The following is a 25994-nucleotide window of genomic DNA, read 5'->3' as shown; positions in this document are numbered from 1 at the left end:
GTCTACTTTTTTTTTTTGATCAGAAAAAGGAAATTTATTAGAGGGGAACAAGGTACCAGAGGTACCGAAACGAGATTACAGGAGAGAGCTCACAAGATCGTTAGAGCACCAATCCGGGAAAGGAATCTCTTTAGAGAGAATATCAAAACATTTGTTCCAACTCCAAACTCTACTTTTAATATCCGCAAGAATACTATTCTTTTCCATTTCCTCGATCTCGAACCTATCTTCGTTTCTCCTTCGCCAAATCAACCACACAGTACAAACCCAAATTGTCATCAAGAGTTTCTTGATTTTTTTCTCCTTACTCAAATGCACGAAGGAAAGAAAGTGTGATTCAACATTATTCGGTCTACTATAAATTTATCAAATATGAATATGGTAAGCTATATGTGTTTGGTGCTTATTTTGGAGGTACTAATTTTGTGGGGGGAATTACATCAGATTGACCATTACAATTCATCATATTGCTAAAGTATATATTCAATATTTACATATACTAATTTGTAGCAGATTGAATTTCGATAGAAATTCTTTGGCATTATAATTTATGAGTAAGAGAATTGGTATTTGGTACCTCCACATAATGAAATTTTTTCGTTGACGAAATCTTAAAATTACGCATTTATTTCTTTTTTGGTATGTTCTTCTGAATATATGCACTTTTTATTTTTAAATATTATCTCACATATAATTTGAACAAATTTTACCGTTATAACTTACATGTATTTACTCATAAGTCATAATCAACTTAACAATACATTTAATATGAGTCGACCATTTCTCTCTTATCTTACACTCAACAACTTTTTATTAAAACCCGAGACAGAGAGAGTAATAGATTATACCATTAAAATTTAGCGTAATTTCAAACACAATAGGAATGAATTTTAAATTTTAGAGTTGATTTTTTTTAAATGATATGGTACGAAACGACGTCGTTTTTGTCATTGCATTTTTAAAAAATAGAATATAAATTACATTGTGGCATTCGGCGAGCCACATCACGTTTTTGGTGACCAAAAAATAGATGCGGCAGAATATATTTGATAAAATTAGTTTGAGGGTTTAGAGAACATTTTGAAAGTTTCAGGATATTTTTGATAAAGTGGGTATACTTCAGGGGTTTTCATGATATTTACCCTATTAAGAAATAGCTATCATAAATTTGCAATAGAATAAATACTCGCTTTGTTCCACAAAGCTTGAGCAATTTCTTTTCGGCATGAATTTTAAAGAATTAATATTTTGTGTGTTAAGTGTGGTAGGTGAAAAAGTAAATAAAGGGAAAAAAAATTGTCATATAAAGAAAGTGCTCAAACTTCACGGGACAACTCGAAAAAGAATACTGTTTATGCTTCGCGGGATGGAGGGAGTAACATATTTGCACAATATGAATTTCAAAATTTGAAGAAATTCACCAAAGCTTACTTAGTTTATCATTTGTATTCCCTCCATGCATACACAAAAAGTGTGGTGAAGTGGAGGGCACGAGTTTTAATAAAAAAAAGTTGGAAGATGTATACTTTTAGTGTTAAAGGGTAGTATTGGGCCCAAAAAATTGTAAAAGTAAAGTATGTGTATTTTGTAAATATTGAGTGTGAATGAAGTTTAAAGTATAAATGAGGTTTTTAAAAAAGAAAAACACACAATCTTTGTGGACGGACGAAAATAGTAATAAACACACAATTTTTGTAGATGAAGGCAATAATACATATATAAATATATGTATGTATTATAGGGAAGAAAATAAAATGATATGATTGTAACGATTTTCAAGTAAGATTTGACATAAAATTATACTCCCTCCGTCCACCAATTAAAGGCCTATATATGAAAAAACACGGGTTTTAAGAAAAAAATGTATTTTTATTAGTTGAGTGGAGAAAGGGTCCCACTTTTTAAGAAAAAATGTATTTTTATTAGTTGAGTGGAGAAAGAGTCCCACTTTTTTGTAAAGAATCTTTGACTTTTTTGATTAAATAATGAATAAAAACTTACCAAAAATAGGTAGGCCTTGTTTTTGTGGACGAACCAAAAAGGCAAGTAGGCCTTGAATTGGTGGACGGAGGGAGTAGTATACTACTTCATTCGTCCACGAAATGTTGTCCTAAGAGAAGGAGACACGTGTTTTAAGAAAAAATGTGTAGTTTATTTATTGAGTGGAGAAAGGTGCCCAGAAATTAAAAAAAAATGAAAAATGTTAATTAAGTTAGTGTGTGGAGAATAAGAGAAAGGGACCCACATATTATTATTTAAAATATGTTATGACAATTTTTGTGGATGGATCAAAATGAAAAATCAGGACAACATTTGATGGAGAAAGAGAATATATTTTATAAACAATATTTAATATTTATATTTGTTTACAAAAATAATTAAATCGTATGATTACAGCACATATATAAGTTACCACTAGGCATGCACGCGCACGCTATACCACTCGTTAAAGTTATCACTAGATTTCATCAAAATATAAGATCATTTTAAATACATTTACATATTTGCATTTAGACTCTCATGCATGTATCTTAATTTCACAGACAGGAAATTGTTTGATGTGAAATGAAATTTATTTGACTGAGATTCTTTAAACAACTCACGTCTTTATTTGCTTAAACTCATGTGACGGAATAGAATCCAATTTCACTTCATAGACAATCAACTAGGGATGGCAATGGGCCGGATCTGGACCGGCTCCTGCTTGGTCCAGATCCAGATCCATGTTTTTATACTTAGATCCAGATCCGGTCCAGATCCATTGGATCCAAAAAAATGAGATCCAAACCCAGATCCATGAGATCCATGAGATCCATTGGATCTCGGGTCAAGACCCGGATCCATAGTAATTTTTACAAAATAAATTCTAAGCTAATTATACATTAAAATAAAAATCATAATAATCCTAATATTGAAACGATCAATTTCTGTTGCTCACGTCGGCGCTGCTGCGCTCTGCTGCGGCTCTGCTGCTCACGCTGCCGGCTGCTCTGCTGCTCACGCCGGTTGCTGCTGCTGCTCTGCTGCAACGGAGGTGGACGGAGACCGGAGGTGGACGGCCGACGACGCCGTCTGCTGCTGCTGCTGCAACGGAGGAGGTCCGCCGGCTGCTGCTACTGCTCTGCTGCTGCTCACGGAGGAGGTCGGAACCTGGGAAGGATCGAGGGCTGATAGGCGAGGTCCGAGCGGCGCAGGTGGGAATTGGGATTAGAAGTAGGGTTTTGAAATTGAAATGGAAATATTAGCGGCGCAGGTGGTGGGATTAGATCATTAGAAGTAGGGTTTTCAAAATATAAAAATAAAAATATTATATATTTAATATTAGCGGGTCCAGATCCGGATCTGGACCGGATATGGGTTTTACATCTTCTACTCCAGATCCAGATTCGATTTTTTATAGGGTGGTCCAGATCCGCCGGGTCCGAATTTTGCAAGATCCAAATCCGGAAAATAGGGTCTAGACCCGCGGATCTGGACCGGGTCTCGGATCCATTGCCATCTCTACAATCAACTATAGTATTTGTTAATCATAGGCCAACTCTCATGGTTTCACATAATTATAATTATCTTCATTATTTAGAATCTCACCACTTCAAATACTACTTTAATTATCATTTAATGAGAAATTTTTAAGATTTATAGGTATAGTTATATATATGAAGAACATATTTCAGTTTATCGAAGTAATTAACTCAAATTATATTAGTATATAAACTTATTTAATGCTCATATCCTTTGATTTAACTATATCCTTTATAATATATTTCCTTATACTGAAAAAATAATAACTTACAGTAATCCAGTAAATCTTAAAGAAAAAGCAAAAAAAGGAAAATGGAAAAGCTCTATAAATTTGAACAACTTAGGTGAAATATGTAGAAACAAAATGAGAGGTAAGGTAAGAAAAAGTAAACCTGAGCAGTCGAAAACATGATTTCAACCTAAATGGTCAGCAGTTTGATGAGGCACTCAAAATTGCTATTCCCACTCCCCCCTATAAATACATACATCTTCTCCATTTATACACTCCCCCCTATAATTCCTCTCTCTCTCTCTTGTCTGTGTAGTCAGTAACAGTCGAAAACGGCTTCTGCAGTGTAGAGAAAAAAAAAATAAAAAAAATGATAAGCTGGCACGATCTGTACGTAGTCCTAACCGCAATGGTTCCCCTGTACGTGGCCATGATCCTGGCGTACGGGTCGGTGCGGTGGTGGAAGATCTTCACGCCGGATCAGTGCTCCGGCATCAACCGTTTCGTGGCGGTGTTCGCGGTGCCGCTGCTGTCGTTCCACTTCATCTCCCGCAACGACATCTACGCGATGAATTTCCGGTTCATTGCGGCGGACAGCCTGCAGAAGGTGATAATGCTGATAGTTCTGGGCGTGTGGGCTAATCTGACCAAGAATGGGAGCCTGGAGTGGTCCATCACCATCTTCTCCCTCTCCACCCTCCCCAACACCCTCGTCATGGGCATTCCGCTGCTCATCGCCATGTACGGCGAATACTCCGGCAGCCTCATGGTGCAGCTCATCGTCCTCCAATGCATCATCTGGTACACCCTCCTCCTCTTCCTCTTCGAGTACCGCGCCGCCAAGATGTTGATCTCCGAGCAGTTCCCGGAGACCGCCGCCTCCATTGTCTCCTTCAAGGTCGACTCCGACGTCATCTCCTTGGACGGCCAGGATTTTCTCCAAACCGACGCTGAGATCGGCGATGACGGCAAGCTCCACGTCACCGTCAGGAAATCCAACGCCTCCAATCTCACCGGGGCCGAGATTTACAGCCTCAGCTCCTCCCGGAATCCCACGCCCCGCGGCTCTAACTTCAATCATTCCGACTTCTACTCCATGATGGGGATGGGCAGACTCTCCAATTTCGGCAATTCCGACACCGGCAGAATGTCCAATTTCAACATTGCTGATCTCTATTCAGTTCAGTCATCCCGAGGCCCCACGCCGCGCCCCTCCAATTTCGAAGAAAACTCTGCTCCCATCAACTCTCCCAGATTCGGCTACTTCCCGCCGCACCCCGTCCCCACTTCTTATCCTGCCCCCAATCCTGAAATCGCTTCCGCGCTGCCCAAGACTGCTAAACCACTACAGCAGCAGCAGACTAAGCCCAACCACGACGCCAAAGAGCTCCACATGTTCGTCTGGAGCTCAAGTGCGTCGCCTGTGTCTGAAGGCGCCGCCGCCGGCCTACACGTCTTTGGCGGCCCAGATTCCGAGCAATCAGGCCGCTCCGATCCTGGTGCCAAGGAAATCAGGCTCTTGGTTAATGATAATCCTCAAAATGGGGACGCCAAAGGTCTGAATTAACCTTTTTCTACCATTCATTACTTGCTTCAAACCAAATTAAGGTGTTTGATAGTTTTTCTTCTTCTGTTTTTGAAGCTGTTCCGCAAACTGGGGAGGCCGGGCGAGAGGACTTCAGCTTCGGGGGTGATGAGGAGAAAGAAAAGGAAGGTGCGACTGCGCTGTCAAAAGACGACGCCAACGGCGGCGGCGGCGCAAAACATATGCCTCCGGCAAGCGTGATGACACGCCTTATATTGATCATGGTTTGGCGAAAGCTTATCCGGAACCCCAACACCTACTCCAGCCTCATTGGCCTAATTTGGTCCTTAGTCTCTTTCAGGTAAACACCACATCCTCTGTTCTAATCATTTTGTAGTGGGATGGATGATTAACGGTTTAACAATCGCCATGTTTGATTTCAGGTGGCATGTGCATATGCCTAAAATTGTAGACGAGTCCATCAAAATTCTCTCCGATGCTGGTCTTGGAATGGCTATGTTTAGCTTAGGTGAGTTGCTCACATTCAAATATACTCCTACCTATCAACTATTCATCAGATCAATTTTTGTCCATCTATATATTCATTTCTCCAAGATGAAATAGAATGTTATCTGTAGATTTCAAAACACAATAAATGAAGTGACAGCTCCACATATTAATGGAAATTAGGAATTAATTTGCATGGTTAATTTGTACTAACAGGTCTGTTTATGGCCCTTCAACCAAAGATCATCGCATGTGGTAACTCGGTGGCTAGCTTCGCCATGGCGGTAAGGTTTCTCACCGGCCCGGCTGTAATGGCCGCTGCCTCCATCGCCGTTGGCCTACGTGGCACCCTTCTTCACATCGCAATTGTGCAGGTAGCCGCACTTTTACTTATTATATAAATAGATAGCGGTTGCGAGTAGCTGAATAAATGAAATTAAATATTTTTACCCGACAGGCTGCACTTCCACAAGGCATTGTTCCATTTGTTTTCGCTAAAGAATACAATGTCCATCCACAAATTCTTAGCACTGCGTAAGCAAAGATCTATATGTTTTGTTTTTTTCTTTTTCTTTATTAGTTAAAATCATAATCATCTATACTATTATACAGGGTCATATTCGGAATGTTGATCGCATTGCCAATCACACTCGTCTATTATATTGTTCTTGGTGTATAAAGTATATATATCCGAGTTGAGGACCGGTCGGGGACGACCGAGTTGAAGAAACGAGCTCACTCATGCATCCTGAAGAGTTCGATCAAGGTTGAAGCTTTGAGTGATTGCAAGTGAAGAAGTCGTGGGAAACAAGAAAAGAGAAAATTTGTGCTTCTTCAATTCAATTGATTTTAGATAAGATGAATTCCTGATGATCAGGATCATGCCTCCAATTTCAGCCAACAAAAGTCCGTGGATGATGAAAAATAAAGTGGGCTAATACTTGTGGATGGGAACATTGCTGAGAAAATCAAGGGGAGCCAAAATTTAGGATTAAATTAATTAGTACTATTAATCTTTTCATCATCTAATATACATATTTTATATTCCACTTTCCTCCACGGTTTGTCTAGCTCTTTGTGTTCAATATTGTTTTTGTGGTGATTGTATTCGATTTTGTTGCTTTCTTGACAATGTAAATTTATTCTAGATCAATGGCGATCCACCATTTGAATTTGTAGCGTAAGATATCATATTCAAATAAAATGCACTGGACTCATGCAAATAAATGATAATCGGATAGGTTCTATTTCAATTTTTATGCAAAAATATAGGCAAAATACTAATATGCTCTCGCTGTTCTATAAAAGTGTGTATTTTTTGTTTTTTGAATATGTCCCATAAAAGTGTGTATTTTTCATTTTTGAACACTACTCCACCAATAACACTAAAATAAAGTGAATCGCTTTCTTCGCTCACAACACATTGACCTAATATATATTAAAATTTGTGTCACTAAAAGGGAGTATGTCTTGCAAGACTCTTGACACTCCCAATAATTAGTGGTAAAAATAATAAATCTCTCCACTTTCTTAGTGAGTATATGTTTATGAACACTTATTGAAGGATGAAAGAAGTAAATATACTGTGTCCTATATATTTTGAACTAGGGCCAATTGAGAGAGCTCACTACATTGAAACTTTTTAGGAGAAAGGCAGGTTAGGATTGTTAGATAAGAGATAATACGAGAAGGTAGAACGATAAGCGAGTCAAAAGGGGGTTTGCTTTTGGTGTTTGAGCTTTTTGAAAGAAAAAAAATGATGCGCCCACAAATCACAATCCTACCCTATATAATACCAGCCACTCTTGCTAGGGCGGTTGTGGTTCCACAATTCAAACCCTTCTTTTATGTCATCAAAAATACTTGCACGTGACTCCCACATGCATGCTTGAATTCATTGAACATGGCACAACCCAAAATTGATTCTTCAATCCTTGTAGGGTTAGCGCCTACTCGTTGGGTCCATATATGGACACCATGAGTGGTAAATGCGGAAATATAGTTTATACTGAGCTAAATTCGAATAAAAAAAATACTAGATTAAAAGTACTGAATAAAAATTTCCGAAAAAATATAAAATTACAAGGTAATTATTATTATTTTAAATTGGGAATACGATGCGTATTACGTTGGATGTGTAGCCACGTATGTACGGAGTAGGAAGTGAATATTGAAGAGCATAAAGACATGGGAAGGGTGTCATGTGGCCAAACCTTTTTGGTAATAATTAGTAGCGTGGGAGAAAATTGACAAGCATCAATTGGATACTTTAGAAGTTGGAGATTGGAATATCTACTGTAATAAGAAATAAACATCATCATATCCGTCTTAAAACTGTCAACTATTTCCAACTCTTGCTTTTATATTGTCTTTGGCCAAACTGGTAAAAAGTTTCAAGTGGGGGAAGATAACATCACCATATTGATGCTTGTTATTGCATCTATTGCAGCTTACAATTTTGTATATTTATTTTTATAAACACGGAATCAATTTCTAAAGGTTCTGGCTAATTGTTTCGTTTCTAGAATTTCGTGGATGATGTTGATCGTGGTTAAAATGTAATTAGTAGTTTTAGTACGATCTACAAGTGTATTACTTTGTCCATCTACAAAATATTATCCTAAGAAAGGGAGGCAAGGTTTTTAAGAAAAAATGTGTTGTTTATTTATTGAATGGAGAAAAAGGGCCACAAATAGAGAAAATTAAAAAAAATTAATTAAGTGAGTTAAGAATAAGACTTACTACATGTTAGTGAGTGGAAAAATGGACCCATAAATTATTACTAAAAATAGATTATGATAACTTTTTGTAAATTAGTACAACATTTCGTGGACGGTGAAAGTAATTTTTAATTTATGTAACGTTTGAAAAATGTAAATGGAATAATCCTATATAATAGTAAGATGTAAGTATCACTAGTTGACTACCGATCTTATCATGTCTAGTAGTTGCATGTACTAATCAATCTTACTTATCACAAGAAATATCCGTTCGGCCTTCACCTTTATAAAAACGGCCACAAAAATGGGAAGAAAAAGATGCAGAAAAGAAAACAAAGAAATCCAAATCATCGGCCAGAATAAGCCCACCAATAAAAAATAACATGGAAAATAGTGAGAATTGGGGCGAAAATCCAAATCGAAATCCCTAATTCCCAAAACGACCTGAAATAGGATGGTGCGATGTCGTATTGAAAGGGAACAGACGCACCCATCTCCATGGGCAGGCGATGCGCCTCGCGAGCCGATGGGTCATGGGGAAACCAAATTGTCGGTTTTGACCACACGAGGTCCGATAATTAGTGAGGATGAGGGAGGGGTATTTGAGGAAGATCATTGCGAGGATTAGGAAACCAACATGCTCCGGTGGAAAGCGATTGGACCTTGAGGGTCCTTCACGTGGGCTGTTTCCCAAACTCACGCGCTGCTTCGTGATTGTTGTGGACGCCCTTCTATGAACCGCATGTTCCCGCCTCCCCTCACTTCTCATCCTTTCAACAATTTACTACGTTTCATACAAGGACGACAATCGGGTACGACGGGCATGAATAATAACTATTCATATTCATAATCGCGAATTAAATGGATAGTGAATTTTAATCACAAAATTATTTGTGAATATCAAATACTATCCAAACCTGTCATTTGTCGGGTATCTGTCAATTCGCTATCCATCGGATATCCGTCACCCGCTATTTACCGAATACCCGCAAAACATAACTTAAATATAAATTAATAACAAATTTAACAAAAAAATAAATAAATTCACCACAAATCACATAGTTCAAATCCACATCTTGCATCAATGTTCGAATTTACAAACCATAGTTCAAATCCATATTCATATTTTAAGGGTATTTTGTGGGTATTTTACGGTTATTTGGAGGGTATTTCACGGGTATTTTACGATTATTTGACGGATATTTCACGGGTATTTTTCGCGGGTATAGATATTAAGTATTCAAACCCATTTTCACGAACTAAATGGATAGTGAATTGTAACCATAGAACTATATGTGATAATGTGAATATCAAATACCTCTCAAACTCGCACCTATTAAGATCGGATAGTCGTGGATATCCGTTACCCGCAGATAAATTGTCATCCCTAACTTCATATCATTGGACTTGCTAATTATATTTATAATATAAAATTCGTCATTTTCATATAATAAATTTAAAATTAGCTTATTAAATGAAAAAATTAAAAATTGATCGATTTTTAAATAAAAATATAAAATTACCGTTCACGTTAAAATTAAAAAAATTGATCACCTACTTTCCCTCCCTTACAACATTATCTAATTCGTTCTCTCTCTCTTTCTCATACACGCATCTGATACACACAAAAGTGGAGCAAAGCTTCGAAAAATGATTTGATTTCATACTCTTGTCATATTTCTTAAAGATAAGTCAAACCTCTCATCTTGCCACCAAGAACATTGCACATACATTTCATCTAACGCCTCTTGCTCCATTATACTCTTTTCATGTTTTGGCACACTCGTGTATGGAAGCAGAGCAAAAGTCGTCTACCTTCTTCCTAAGAGAGATCCACTGCTCTCCTTGCCGGAATTCGACCGGCAATCGGATTTGTTCTTCGATCGGACAAAATTTTGTAGATTTACGTATAGATGTGATTTTGTAAATTTGTAGATTTGTGCGTTTCTGTAAATTTTTTGCTTTTGTAAATTTATAGTTTTTGTTGTCATTTTTTATGATTTTGTAGTTTTGCGTGTTTTTATTTTTCTCTTTTGTTAATTTTTGGCATGGAGATATTAAATTTTAAATCTATGAATATGGAAAGTGAGTTTGCGTTGTTAATGTTCTTCATTCACAATCATATTTATGAATTCAAAACTTAATATTCTTGAATTTACAATCATATTTATAAATTCACAACTTAATGTTCTTGAATTAACAATCAAATCTATGAGTTCACAAATAAAACTAGAATTCACAACCAGATCGATGAATTCACAACTGAATCACTAGTGTTGGTTGTAAATTCGAGTTCATCACTAGTGTTGGCTGTAAATTCGAGTTCAAAAGCTCGAATTCACAACTAGTTGTTTTAGTTATGAATTCGAATTTCAAAATTAGATTCATAACCAATTTGATGAATTCACAACTGAATTGCTAGTGTTAGTTGTGAATTCGAGTTTTAAAACTCGAATTCACAACTAACTCTATTGCTAGTTGTGAATTCAAATTTTAAAGTTTAATTCACATGTAAAAATAGTGGTAATCGTGAATTTGAGTTTTAAAGCTTAAATTCACAACTAACATTATTTCTAGTTGTGAATTCATTTAAACCTTTAATTCACGACTAACAATATTTCTAGTTGTGAATTCACGCTTTAAAACTTGAATTCGCGACTAACAATATTTATAGGTGTGAATTCAAGTTTTAAACCTCAAATTCACGACTAACACTATTTCTAATTGTGAATTCAAACTTTAAAACTCGAATTCACAATCTACACTAGCTATTCAGATGTGAATTCGAGTTTTAAACCTTGAATTCACAATTGAAATTAGTGCTAGTTGTGAATTCGCGGATGATTTTTAAGTTTTTTATGTGAAGGGTAAAATGTTAAGTGTGACCAATTTTTAAATTTTATTATCTTAGTGGCCAATTTTTAAATTTACTATTCCAAAGTGACTATTTTTCAAAATCCACTCTTTATAATAAGGTTATTAGCCTGTAAATAGACCAACTTTTCTCACTTTCTGAAATTTAACATTACTTTTATTTTCGGCCCACAAATAAATGAACTTAGCGTTTTTTCTGATTTTTTACACCAATAAGGAAAAATTCTATATACGATTGACGTGGAGGCCCAAATACATGACGTGAACTACAAAATATGCACTTCAATGGATTAGTTGTATTCATTATTTTGATTGGAGAGTGAATGACGTGGTATTATGACCTTCACGTCAACAATAAATTAGAGTTTTTTCTTGTCGATGTCAAAAATTTGAAAAAAAATGCTAAGTTCATGTATTGTGGGCAGAAAATAAAAGTCGTGTTAAATTTCAGAAAATGGAAAAGTTTGTGTATTTACAGGTTAATAACCCTTATAATAATTAATTAATCTCGTGCTGTATTTTTCTTTTACATGAGAATAAAATATTATTCATTTCGTCCGCCAAAATTATAACACTTTAGAGTATCCACAACCGCTAGCCAAGCACGCAAACTTGCAAGTGGGCCTCATTCGTTCGAGCTTCTGGCTCTGCAACAACAAATCCCATCTCCCGTTGCATAGAATTTTGATGATTTTTTTTATAAATCGGCCCGAAATCTGACTAATTGGATTGTCAAGAGAACGCACCCTTCTCTTTTTCCTTGCGCACCTGGAGTACATTTGCAAGTGTTTCTTGCATCAGTCGGGCTCAGTAGTGGCAGGGGGCTAGCGCGCTCGCTCTGCAAGCCCCGCTGTGGATGTTCTTCGTTGGGCATGAATTTTAATAAAATAGTTAATGATTTTTATATAGTGGAGAAAAATCTCATTATTGTATGAAATGGGTGGTTGAGATTAAATAATGAGTGATTTTTTGTAATTAAGAAGTATTTGTAAGGACGTATCCTTACAAAAAGTGACATATTTTTTACTTTTGGCGAAGGAATGGAGTATTTTTCTCAAATCAATTAAAGAACTAAATTTGAATTATCAATTTTTGTACAACTGTGATTGTTAGAGAAAGTAATACTATTATATATATGAATATACATAATTCTAAAAAAAATTCATTAGTTATAAACTTAATTATCATGAAAAAATGAAGGATACAAAAAATTTCTTTCTGTAAATTCCTCTTTTTTTCTCTCATTTTTCACAAAAGAGAATTTTAACTCTTTCCCATTTTTATTTTCACTCAAATGTTCAATAATATGATCACACCACAAATAGATGGATAATATTATCATTCCTTATAGTGTAAAGGAGAAATAAGAAATCGTAAAATTCTCTTTTCTAAAAATAAAGGAGAAAAAAGGAGAAATTTAAAGAGATTTTTTTATCTCTAATTTTCTAAAGATAAATTTTACAATAAAATAGATTGCATTCTTAGAGTTTTTTGAATTACAATTTACAAGAGGTATAAATAATCAAATAAGCCATTACACTGCATACTGGCGTGACATCTACACCATACAAAGATAAAAAAATATCTACACCGTACGCAAATGTAATTACACCATACAAAGGTGGAAAAAATACATCGCACGCAGGCGATTAGGGATGTCAATCCAGCCCGAAACCCGTGGGCTGGCCCGATTAACCTGTCAATCCGAGAGGGTTAGGGTTGAAAATTTTCAACCCGATAAAAATTACAACCCAATTAGCCCGTAACCGAATAGCCCGGCAACCGATAGGGTCGGCCCAACTAACCCGATGGGCTAGCCCGAAATCCGAATACTTAACATATATAAAATATTTAGATATAAAAAATAAAAAATACTAATAAAATATTATAAAATTTAATCATTTCACTTCACTGTATTTTTAATACAATACTTAACATAAAATATTTAGATATAAAAATAAAAAAATGATCCTTATTTAATATATATATATATATATATATATATAAAGGTTAAACAGAGAATGCTAAATATTTAGAGAATAGAGAATTCGTGAAACAAAAACGAACAAATGTATAAATTTGATGAACAGATCAATGTACCGCATGAACAACAATTTGCCCCATATTCGAATCCTGCTGGTGGCAAGTTTTTCTCTTTTTTTACCAAATACATCTGTTCGTAAAATGTATAGATTTGTTCAAAATGAAATATATAATAATTCTCTGTTTAACTTGACCCTATATATATATATATATATGGTTGCATTCTACGAAAACACAATATTAGATGGAGAATGGAGTCGCAATTTGGTTCGTCAGATCAATCTTGATCAAAGGCTGAGATTAGAAGTTAATATAATTAAAATTGGTAAGATTCATAATATCCCTTAATTTACTCCTTTCTCTCTCCTCTCTCATCTCTCTATCTCCCGTCACCCCTCACCTCTCTCCTCTCTCTCTCGTCCCCTCTCTCCTCTCTCTCATGTTCAACACAAGTTCAGAAGTTCAATACCACAAATTCAAAAGTTCACAGAATTATACGTATAAGTTCAATAAAATTATTTACAAAATCTGCCGCCCCCTTCCTCTTCTCCGGCGAATGTTCAATGCACGGAGAAGGGGGCGGCGGCCGGAGTTCGCAGAAGGCGGCGGTGGTGGCTGAACTTGGAGCGTTCGAAGGCGGCGGCGGTGGCTGAACTTGAGGGCGTTTGAATGCGGCGGTGGCTGAACTTGGGCGGCGGTGGCTGAACTTGATGGGGTTCGAAGGCGGCAGTGGCTCTGAACTTGAGGGCGGCGGTGGATCTGAACTTGTGGGTTGAACTTGGGGCGTTCGAAGGCGGCGGTGGCTGAACTTGAGGGCGTTCGAAGAGGCGGCTTCCGATTGCTGAACTTGGGCGGCGGTGGTGGTGTGAAGAACATAGATCGGACGGAGGGAGGCGGCGGTCGAAGAGGCGGCTTCCGATTGCTGAACTTGGGGGGCGGTGGCTCTGAACTTGAGGGCGTTCGAAGGCGGCGGTGGTGGTGTGAAGAACATAGATCGGACGGAGGGGGGCGGCGGTCGAAGATGCGGCTTCCGATTGCTGAACTTGAGAGATGACGGAGGGAGGCGGCGGTGGTGGCGTGGAGAACAGAGAGATGACGGAGGGAGGCGGCGGCCGAAGAGGCGGCGCCACGCTGAGGTCGGAACGCGTTGGAAGAGACGGCGCCGGCGGCGGTGGGCTTGCCTGCCGCTGCGTGGGTTCAGTGTGTGTGTGTTCTGTGTGAGAGACGAGAGAGAGAGAGGGAAAAAGGGACGGGTGAGAGAGAGATGAGAGATAAGAGAGGAGAGAGGAGAGAGGAGAGAGGGAAAAAGTGACGGAAGAGAGAGAGAGGAGAGAGGGATGTGAGTAATTTAAGGGATACTAATATTAGCTTTTAATCTCAGCCTTTGATTAAAATCGATCTAACGAACGAGATTATGACTCTAGACTTTGCAAATATTTATGTTCTTGTTGAACTCTTCCCTATATATATATATATATATATATATATATATATTTAAAAATAAATAAAACACCCAAGGGTGAGGGGTTATGTACACCCCCAACCAGTAAATAAATCAAATCAACTAGGAGTATCTCATAGATGACGCTACTCAAAATGTTGCATCTTTATATCTTTATTATGGTCCATGTTGAAATTTTACTTATTTATTCGTGTATTTATTTATTACATATATAATATTCTCAAGAGAAATATATTAATTAATTTTTTAAAAATAAAATTTTGAGCTCGACTAACTCGATGGGCCCGAAACCCGAACATTAAGGGTTAAGGTTAAAGTTTCTAACCCGACCGATTAACCCGCACCAGAATAACCCGTAAATCCGATGAATTGACCTGATTGACATCCCTACAGGCGATATTAAACCTAAGACCTCTCATAAATGAGAGTTTTTGAGTGCCTCAATTTTACCGAATTATGCTTCGTTGGCGATTGCATCCTTAGAGTTAATGGGTCATTCTTGTGCATGTCATTTAGTAAAAGTAAATTCTATTCATGTCATTAAAAAATGAAAACAAATAGCCTATGTTACTATTTATTTTTAGGGAAAATTGCACCTAAATACACAAAGTTTACCGAAAATCCATATTTGACGCCAATTTTGAAACTTACATTTTAATACACGAATTTAATAAGTTGTTCAATTTTGACTTATTTTTCAACTCCCCCAATTTAACATCTTACGTGGCGCCTACGTGGATCGCCGACACGCGCTGTTCCGTTCGACGGAGTGAACACTAAACGACGTCGTTAATCCTAACTAAAAACGACGTCGTTAATCCTAACTAAAAACGACGTCGTTTTTCACTGAATAAATTTTAACCCAAATATATTGAAACCTAATTTCGATTTTCAGATGGAATTCAAAAACCCCATCTCCAGAATCCCGATTCTCGCCATCTCTTCTTCTTCTTCTTCTTCTGGGTTCAAATCTATCTTCATCTTCGAGCTCTAAGATCATGTCATCCACTTCGTCATTGTCGGCTGGGTCAGAGGACGTCGTGATTAAATGCCATTGCAAAATACCGGCGAAGGTGGAGACATCAAGAACTTCGAAAAATCCCGGTAGGAAGTTCTATTGCTGTCAGCATGGAGGCGTAAGAATACCCTTCATTTTCGATTTCCCCATGAAATTTTCGATTTCACTATTTTATTCTGCAATTTCGTAAACCCTAATGTAATTTCCTGAAATTTTCCATCTCTTATGCTCTATAATTTCCTTCATTTTGCAGTGTAATTATTTTCTCTGGGTGGACACGGCACAGAAGCAGTTGAATGTTGTTTCAATCGATGTCTCATTTTGTTGAATTTGTTGAGCATTGTTTAACTAGGGTGGCAGAGCTTGAAGGAAAATTTGGTGAATTGGAGAAGAATATGAAAAAGATGGAGGATATGAAGATTCACTGTGGGAAGAGGATGGTTTGCATGTGTTGGTTGATTGCAATCCTCATGACTGTGATCATGATTTTACTCTTGTAATTTTGCTAGTTCTAGTGTTAGGTGCCTACATTTTGTAAGGGTTTATCAAAGATCATGATATGAAATGAAAGAACATGTTTTGTACGCATCTCTCTCTTGCAATCCTACATTTAATTCTTTGAACAAACTGAAATGAAATAAGCAGAAAGAAAGATATACAATTGTTAATTGAAATGGCATTTCATTGATAATAACTGAATAGATCAAGCCCAAAAAAAGTGTGTGGATCCTTAATGTTTGCTAACACGGGAAATTAATATTAACATCATAAGCTAAGATCAAACAGTATTCCAAAAACAAAAAAAAAGTGTTTGAGAATCTATTCCCACCAAAATTACAATCCAACACGGCTGTTTCATCGAGTAACATGACTTTGTTGAGTTGAAATTTGAGCTTGTGAGCTTGGTCCAGTGCCTTCATCCGGTTGAGCTTGTGAGCTTGCATCCTTGCCTCCTCCTTTTGAGCCTCTTCTTGCTCTCTTCCTTGAACCATCACCTGTCAAACCTCCTGAACCTTCATTGCTTGTTGTCCCTGCTTTCCTAGGCCGCCCTCTCTTACCCTATACAATGAATGTGAATCAATACTCAAGACAAACTGATAATAAGTGTGAAAAAGTTAGTATGTACCTGTTCCTTTGGTGGCTTAGTGACTTTCTCATTTCTACAGGACCTGGAATTGTGGCCTACTTGTAGGCAGTTTTGACAAGTGAAGGTTGATCCAATCTTCCTCAACCGGCTGGGTTTCTTTTGATCCACCTCATCATGCTCTCTTCTTCTTTTTTTCTTATGTCTTCCTGGCATAACCCTAACCAAGGGGGGCAGCACAGGATCACCAGTGGCTTTTGGCCACATCTTCTCACCATTCAATGGTTCAAGTGCGTGGGAGTAGGCTTTCAAGTATTTCTCCACTGTATAAGAATCATGTACATAGTCTAGGGGGTCATATTTCATGTAGTTCATGGCTAATATTGCATGTGCACAAGGGATTCCTGAAATATTCCATGCCCTACATGTACAAGACCTTTCACCCAAGCTTACCACAAACTTTTCTTCTAGCCTCTGCACTTCAAATTTCTGCCCTATTGCTGGATGAGTAATGCACAGCCTAGCATGCACTTGAAGCTTCTCTACCGTCTTCTTAATAGCAGGACAAATCCTCCCCTCATATTTCTCAATCATTTTCAGTTTACTAACCTACCTCTCCATCAATGCAATCCTAATATCCTCTAACATGTTCACAATATGTTTGCTTCTAGCCTTAACTATGTACCCATTAAATGTGGTTTTCTACATAGTACGTACTATGTAGAAAGGAACTCCACCGTACATCTTATTTCCTTGTCTTGATATCTTTGTTTTCATTCTTTTTGCTTTTGCTTTCATACGTACGTATACCCAATCCAATATTCTCTTTGATCATACTATAATGATCTTGCATAGTTTTGTTCAAATTTAATAGTTAATATATATATATAGGGTTAAGTTCTATAGAAACGGATATATAAGTAGAGAATGGAGAAATATTTGAACATGTCAGTAAATGCGGTTGAACATACCAATAATTTTGTTGAATGTTTGGGGTTCTTGGGGTTCGAACCCTGTATACAATCAACACAATTCCCGTTGAACGTTAAACGAACGAACGCTGACAGTTAGATTAGATAAGATCGATGCAAGAGATATGGTCTCCTTTCTCTGAAAATATTTGTGTTTTTATTGAACTTTCTCCTATATATATGAATGAGATCGTGTAGTTACCAAGCCTTAGTTAGTATGTAGTACAAATTTTGGACCACATTTTGTTCATGTGGCGCTCCAAGAACGTGACACACGGTAGAGGTAAAATCGAAATAAAATTTTTGAATTTAAAAAAAAAAATGATTTTTTGAAGCTGACATATTTTTCATGAATAAGTTTGCACAGAAAAATGCATAACGTTGTATACAAAAATGCATTGTATTTTACAACCAATCGACTATTTCTCGCCGTTAACCCGCCACCCTCGATCGACTTTTTTTTTTTTATTTTTTTTACAACTGACATGTTTTTTATGCATAACTTTCCATACAAAAATGCATAATATTCCACACAAAAATGCATAAACATTGAACAAGAAAATGCATTGCATTATGCGACTAATCATGTACCTTTCACCGTTGACCCCCCTCCCCCCGTCTAAACCATGCATTTTTATCTGTAATGTTATGTATATTTGTGTTTATACATATGCATTTTTGTGTGCAAAGTTATGCCAAAAAAATGACCCCCCCACCCCTGGCCCGAACCATGCAAAAAGTGCATGCATATGAAAAACATGTCAGCTTAAAAAAAATCGATCGATGGGGTGAGCAGCGAGAAATACATGAATTACAAAATCCAATACATTTTTGTTTACAATGTTATGTATTTTTGTGTACATGTTATGTATTTTTGTGTGCAAACTTATGCATGAAAAACATGTCACCTTCAAAAACTCAATATATATATATATATATATATATATATATATATATATATATATGGGAGGGCTAGAATAAAAACAATCTTAAGTGTATAAAATATAAATGATTTTCAGCCCTTAGATCATCAAGATCTACGGTTGATTCGTAACCCTGCTGGATGAATTCGTGGTCTTGAGTTCGAATCCCAAAGGTAACAAAAATTTATTTTTCGCAATTCGTAACTCTGTTGGATGAATTCGTAACCCTGTTGGATAAAATTCGTACATTAAAAAACGTTTATATTTATATTTTAAGAAGTGTTTTCACTGTAGCCCTCTATATATATATATATGTTTGTGTGTGTGTGTATGTATTTTTTTAATATTCATAATTTTTATTTCAATTTTATCCTTGCGCGTATTTTGCCTTGGAAGACTTTGAAAGCTCTTTGCCACTTGTCGTGTTCTTAGCGTGTCACATGTACAAAATGTGTAGTGAATAAATGCAGTAACTTTATATGTACAAAGTTCTCAATTCTTATTTTAAATTATGATTTTCATTTAATCAACCCCTATTTGTGTCTGTAGAATTTCGAGGGGCTACTAGGCTTGGCTATAAATGGATAATCTAACAATCTAGCTAGGTTTCATACAAATACACATATCATTGTTCGTTACATACCATTTCGAAGAATACCCTTCGACATTGACTAATAAAAATAGACTAAGTTGGATCTTGAATATTTGGTCTAAAATAGTAAAATAGTTTGAGTTAGTCCAAACACAATACAGTTTAGAAAAGGTTTGTGCGTAAGCTAAGTGTCCAATCACTAATCAATCAAAATCACTTTCTCTTGCAATAGTTTGGGCGTCAAGATTTATGCTACGGATCCAACTAATTACGTTTTCTTTTTCAGTCATATTCGTATTGATCACGCTATTTATATGCATATACTAACCACATTCAAGGAAAAATCACATTAACCTCACAACAATTCACATAGTTCTACAATATATATGTAATTATGAACTTAATAATGGTTATGCGCATGGACATAACATAGTATATTAGTATGATCATGGTATAGTTGTAGGTCGCATGTGGTCAAGATATGGACATACTCATACCACGTTCGTGTGGGTTTTTAGGGTTTCTTTCTTGGTTTGTTTGGAAATAATGCAGCAAATATATATATGTTAACATTTCTTTGGATATATATATGAATTATTGAAGGGATGGAATTCCAAGCTGGTGTATGGATTGAGTTTGAAGTGAAACTTTGTCGCAAAGTTTATGGATTCTGTATATACATTTAAAGGGAAAAAGGAAAAATGGACCCTCACACACACAATTTACAAAGCCGAAATGAATTTACCTCTCTCCATCGTTACATGTCTCACACTTTAATGTGTAGAGAATGGTTATATGTCTCACAATTAAGCGTGTTTTTAATGATTGATGTTGGGGGTGTTCACAATTTGATTAATTTAAATCGTAAATTTAATTAGATAAAATCGTATGTGTGTAGTTTGATTTTATTTACGGTTTAAAAACTATGGTTTGATTTATGTTTTTAGAAAATTATGATTTATGGTTTAGGTATGATTTTTTAATAATAAACCAAACCAAATCGTATTATTATTAGGTCACAAGTTGCTGCTCAATTTACTTTTTCTCTCTTTTTTTTTTTCTAAATGATATTACTCCGATATAGGTGTGATAGTGTTGTTCTCCAAGTGTTAGATACACGTTGACTCGGTTTATTCATGTCTTAAAATTGTTCTTTCTATATTAAGATTTTTTTATTTCTATTTTTTTTAATGAAGTCATGTTTTTTTCTTTTTTGAGGTGCCTTAGAGGTATTTAATTATTATTATTATTAAATAGAAAATTAAAAAAGTTAAAAAATATGTATAAAATGCAAACCGAATCGCACCAAACCATATTGATACATTTTGGTTTACTAAAATTGTAAAATTGCATTTACGATTTTATTTAGTACCAAACCACACTTATAATCTAAACCGTAAACACCCCTAATTGATTATGCATGTAAAATATAATTTAAACATGATATAGGAAAGTCATGCAAGGACACGATTTTCCTTAGTCCATTAATTACATGCACGTTTTTTGACTTTTCTATAAGATGATTATAAGTTTCAAAGAAAGCATTAAAATTACATGTAAGTAAGTTTAATTGAAGCAAGAAAATTCAATGAACGGTGTAGACGATTAAATCAAATTATTGGATGTTAATTTGAGGGTGTGGAGAAACAATTAATTAAGTTGAGTGATAGTGAATCAAATAAAAAGCTCCGAAGGCGGCCAAGAAAGTAGGACCAAAATAGAATGATAAAAATATTGGAGGGGAGTGGATTGATTCACATGAAGCAGGAGCTGGAGCAAGTGCATGCAATGCAAACAAGAAGATGTAAAAGCTCCACACAGACAAAACACACACAGCCACACATTCACATGTGTGTGTATGGGAATTGAATTGAATTGAAGAGGTCGTGGTCAGTGTAGGCTGAACAACGGACATGGTCTGGTTAGAGGGGACCAGCTATGAGTTGGGACCATATTCCACAGATAAAGACTTGCTTTTGCATATCCATCTTATGACAATACAACTTTCATTCACATTTTGGTCCTATTGCACTTTGTTCCTTTTCCTATGATTTTCTTTTTCTTTTTTTCCTATTTGCTATTTTTGGTCTTCTACCTAAAGAGGAGCCTAGCCTGTGTTTTGGTTATTAGATTTTTATGGGCATGGGCTATTTTGATAATCAATAATTGATGACGTTTCGCTTCATGCATATTGATGCATTCCAAATCATATTTTAATTAAGTGAGTACATATATACTCCCATACCACCCAACGGCATTAAGAGAAGATGAAACGGAGTTTGCAATAAAAGGGCGGTGAGGGGAGTATCGGCAGATGGTCCACCACACATAAACATGTGGCTACAAATGGAGAGACGATTTAAGCACAAATTAAACTGGGGTTGGGTGTAGGTCCAGTTTCGAGGAATTTGGGTTTCTCCATTTTTTTTCTCTGCGCTTCTTATCCATTAATTCTGACAAGATTGGGTGGGAGTTGTTACATTATAACCTGTGCTCATGTGTTTTTGGCTTCTTACATTCATCTCCAATTAATTAAGACAGTAAATTATGGAGTAACTCACAGTATATGTGGACCTGCAAATTTTCTTGTTCAATCCACTCAGAGTTAATGCCTATGTCACTAGCTACATTTGCCCAACACCTGTCCAGATATAGCAGGGCCCCACTTCCTGGTTAAACATGTTTGATTATATATGCCTTAATAAACACGGGTTTTTCTATATAATATACTTATATGAAAGCCTTGAAATCATGTTTTCTGATTGAATATTATCACTATAAGAGCATCCGCATCAGTACGGCTCATCGCCTGACTCGAGCCGGCCTCAGCGATGATGCGCCATATGGAGGCTCAAGACGAGGCTCATCCCAACCAGTGAGATTCAAAAGGTGTTTATGTATAGCGTGTGCATTACACGTTCCTACATTAAAAAATAAAAATTATTTTATATGAATTAGCATGATAAATGAAATTAATGCTGTAGTTTATTTTATAAATGGACTCATAGCATGATTGAACTAATTAATTAAAAGGTCAACCAATGTTGATGCTCTGATCCACGGTTATCTATTTCTTTTCCTTAATAGAATATTGGGTTGACAAGATGTTGGATTTTTCTTGTCCAACTATTTATGTCCGTGTTTATTTTTCATTTGTTACTCTGTTATGTTATTACTTTGGAGGCTTCACAAAAATATTTTTTGAGTGGGTTTTCCTCAAATAATAGGACCTTGGGCTCCTTAGAAGCCTAAAATAAAATGGGCTCATCAAAACGTTAGTGTTTTCTAATTTTACCCTACTTTTCCAAGATTTAATGAGATGTGATCTTATATAACCTCCATTTCTTTTACTATAAACTTCAAGTTTTTTTTCAAGTACTATAAACTTTAACTATAAAAAGTAAAAAAAAATCTTCTAAAAAAAACTATAAAAAATAATAAAAATAATAATAATACTTCCTCCGTCTTTATAAAAAAGTATTCATTTTTAAACGACACGAGTTTTAACAAAATAGTTGAATGTATTGTGAGTTGAGTAACGTTTCCACTTTATTGTGAGTGAAAAACTTACCAAAAATAGATTAGATACATTTTATGAGGACGGATGAAAATGACAAATTGAATACATTTTATGAGAACGAATGAAGTATTACAATTTTGCCCCTATGACCATCAAATTAATTACCAACTAAAGAATAACTTAAATTTTTGAAGTAATATATTAATTAACAAACACAAAATATCCAACAATCCATACCATATCCTTCATGAGTCCTTAATCAGCAACTGGCAGTGGCAGACCCCTTTCATCCATCTCCTCCGCCACCGATTTAGCCTTCACTATTCTTTTCTTATATTTCAGCCGCCGTCGCAGCCGCAACACATACTCATAAATCTCAACAAATAATAACTTAATTACCATAACTCCAATTTTTTTTAAAAACGAACACGTTAAAAAATATAGCCCCACTGCCTCTTCACTATTCTGGGCTGGATTAGAATTATAATTCCATTCTTAAAAAAAAGAATTATTATTTAATTTTTAGACAATTTTTTATTCAACACCAACTACAATTTCCATATCATGATTGATTTTGGGTACAACATCATTTGAGCCCAAATTTTCAAAATATTAATATAAGCCCAATACTTGATCGTATACAAGCCCAGTTTCTATAGATCATGTGCTAAATATGAAAAATCTGAATTTGATAGAGTAAGGCACACAAGTCGATGCAGAGGGTACACTCACGGAACCGTAATATTCGGGATGTTATATGTTTGAGTAAAAGAAGTTTGAAAAATTTACTCATCTCCAAAAGTGAATCACTAATCACAGTATATTCGAGCATATTAGTATATGTGAGAAATAATTGAATATTAACCACAAAATAAGTTAGCAAAAAGACTGACGTCCTTAGCCATTCTTCAAATCAGCATAACCATCCATGCATCTCCGGTTTATCCGATTACACTACACTATATTAATTTATCTTCCCTCTGCAAACTAATCTCACATTCTTTTCTTTTTCTTTTGGTTTTCCAAAACACCTAACCAACATATAAAAAAAGAAAAAAAAGAAGAAAAAATCAAAATTGAAAAAAAGAAAGAGAAAATGGCTGCGCACGGTCGAGATATAGACGGCCTGGAAGAAGGCGCGGTTCGATCAGCAGAGGAAAATTACAGAAAAAGTTTAAATGATGAGGGCTCCACCTTCTTTACCTCAGCTAACGTTGTTGTTATGATTCAAAAAGTATATATGATGTAGCTTGCATTTTCATACTAGTTAGTATTATATTTAAGCATAGAGTAACCATGGTTTATTAATTTAGGTGATTGCCGAGGCCGTTGGGACCTACTTCTTGATATTTGTAGGGTGTGGGTCAGTTGCTTTGAATAAAATCTATGGTACAATTACATTTCCAGGAGTATGCTTGGCGTTTGGCGTGGTTGTTATGGTCATGGTCTACTCCGTCGGCCATATCTCCGGCGCCCATTTCAACCCGGCGGTAACCATCACTATGGCCTTTTTCCGGCAATTCCCCATCAGACAGGTAGCTAGGGTGAATAAGATAAGATAAGATTGAAAGATGGTTAAATAATACACCATACTGAGTTATCAATCACGAGCCTAATCATACAAAAACCAAACACTTTATAAGTGAAACCAAACACCTTATTGATGATGCATTAATGCAGGTACCGCTGTACATATTGGCACAGTTGCTGGGGGCAATTCTTGCAAGTGGGACATTGTACCTTTTGCTAGATGTGGATGATGAATCTTTCTTTGGTACTACACCAGTGGGGTCCCACATTCAATCCCTGGTCATGGAGTTTATTGCCTCGTTTCTCTTGATGTTTGTCATCTCTGGCGTTGCCACTGACAACAGAGCTGTAAGAAATCCCAGCATCGATATGATTTTAAATTAATCTGCCTTTTTACTAGACAATTTGTGTGTGTGTTTTTTCAGATTGGAGAAATGGCAGGAATTGCCATTGGAATGACTCTACTAATCGGTGTTCTAATCGCTGGGTATGTACGTAATACTATTATTTTAGCATTTAAAGTGAGAAATATAATTGATGAATATTATTGGCGTAGGCCAATTTCTGGAGGTTCAATGAATCCTGCGAGAACAATTGGACCAGCTTTGATCCTGCACAAATATACAGGTATTTGGGTATACATAGCTGGGCCTCTTTTGGGCACAGTGTTGGGTGGATTTGTATACAATTTGATCAGATTCACAGACAAACCACTTAAAGAAGTCGCTAAATCCTCCGCGACTTTCCTCAAGAGTGCTTCTAGAGTCTTCTAGCTTCAACTGCATCTACACGTGCGATCATTTTTGAGTGTTAGAGATCAGATGCATGCAGCTTCAAATCAAGGCTATTTACTAAATGTACTATAATTAACTTGTATATACCACAAGTGCAATACTTGTCAATTGGCTGTACAAATCGATATGTATGCAAATTTTTGTTACATTTTCATTAATTATTTCCTACTGTTTGAAGAAATTTATAGCTAAATTATATCTTGTTGATGATATATATGGTCGAAAGGTGAAGATCATGATCTCACATGGATTATGGAATTAAAAAAAAAAGATATTTTTAAAATATATTGAGAGCTGACCTACTCTGCAAGTTCGTCTCTTGTTAGGAATTTGTTTACCACATGCACCTGAAACCCATTGTCCTTGAAACTATACACATATTGAAATTGTATTTTTTTTTTGATCAGAAAAATTACATATTGAAATTGTATTATTCCCACATTGGATAATAATTTTTTGTCTATTTCTTTAGCCAATCTCTGCAGACAAAAATAAGACAGAATTATCGAATGGGATCATTGTTACACAAATAATGTCTCATTCCATATTAACAAAATTTTGTTATATAGTAATTTTGATATTAATTTCATTTACACTACAATTTTTTTTTGAGATTTTGCAAATGTTTTTTTTTTTTTTTTTTTTTTAAAATTTACAAAAGACTATATTTTCGTCACAAA

The 25994-nt window shown here is 35.9% G+C and overlaps 2 protein-coding genes across 2 annotated transcripts; both read left to right on the top strand.

The window, feature by feature from the left end:
• The first annotated feature begins 3884 nt into the window (after positions 1 to 3884).
• Positions 3885 to 6967, top strand: LOC130986491 (auxin efflux carrier component 3-like). Its single transcript, XM_057909919.1, has 6 exons — positions 3885 to 5307; positions 5394 to 5637; positions 5720 to 5805; positions 6000 to 6157; positions 6241 to 6317; positions 6396 to 6967. The coding sequence occupies exons 1-6, from the start codon at positions 4122 to 4124 to the stop codon at positions 6460 to 6462; spliced, it is 1818 nt and encodes a 605-aa protein (XP_057765902.1). The 5' UTR covers positions 3885 to 4121; the 3' UTR covers positions 6463 to 6967.
• Positions 6968 to 23982: 17015 nt separating this feature from the next.
• Positions 23983 to 25495, top strand: LOC130986490 (probable aquaporin NIP-type). Its single transcript, XM_057909918.1, has 5 exons — positions 23983 to 24224; positions 24304 to 24525; positions 24671 to 24868; positions 24946 to 25007; positions 25077 to 25495. The coding sequence occupies exons 1-5, from the start codon at positions 24087 to 24089 to the stop codon at positions 25291 to 25293; spliced, it is 837 nt and encodes a 278-aa protein (XP_057765901.1). The 5' UTR covers positions 23983 to 24086; the 3' UTR covers positions 25294 to 25495.
• Positions 25496 to 25994: the final 499 nt, after the last annotated feature.

This window comes from Salvia miltiorrhiza, chromosome 5 (assembly GCF_028751815.1).
Source record: "Salvia miltiorrhiza cultivar Shanhuang (shh) chromosome 5, IMPLAD_Smil_shh, whole genome shotgun sequence".
Lineage (NCBI taxonomy): Eukaryota > Viridiplantae > Streptophyta > Magnoliopsida > Lamiales > Lamiaceae > Salvia > Salvia miltiorrhiza.
This window is presented reverse-complemented; position numbering and strand designations above follow the sequence as displayed.

What these genes read in the sequence shown, in the direction of transcription:
- LOC130986490 (XM_057909918.1), top strand. Translation starts at nt 24,087, where the DNA reads ATGGCTGCGCACGGTCGAGATATAGACGGCCTGGAAGAAGGCGCGGTT. An exon ending in TTGTTGTTATGATTCAAAAA is followed by an intron (nt 24,225 to 24,303) that starts GTATATATGATG and finishes TTATTAATTTAG; the next exon opens with GTGATTGCCGAGGCCGTTGG. An exon ending in GGCAATTCCCCATCAGACAG is followed by an intron (nt 24,526 to 24,670) that starts GTAGCTAGGGTG and finishes GCATTAATGCAG; the next exon opens with GTACCGCTGTACATATTGGC.
- LOC130986491 (XM_057909919.1), top strand. Translation starts at nt 4,122, where the DNA reads ATGATAAGCTGGCACGATCTGTACGTAGTCCTAACCGCAATGGTTCCC. An exon ending in TGGTCCTTAGTCTCTTTCAG is followed by an intron (nt 5,638 to 5,719) that starts GTAAACACCACA and finishes GTTTGATTTCAG; the next exon opens with GTGGCATGTGCATATGCCTA. An exon ending in AATGGCTATGTTTAGCTTAG is followed by an intron (nt 5,806 to 5,999) that starts GTGAGTTGCTCA and finishes TTGTACTAACAG; the next exon opens with GTCTGTTTATGGCCCTTCAA.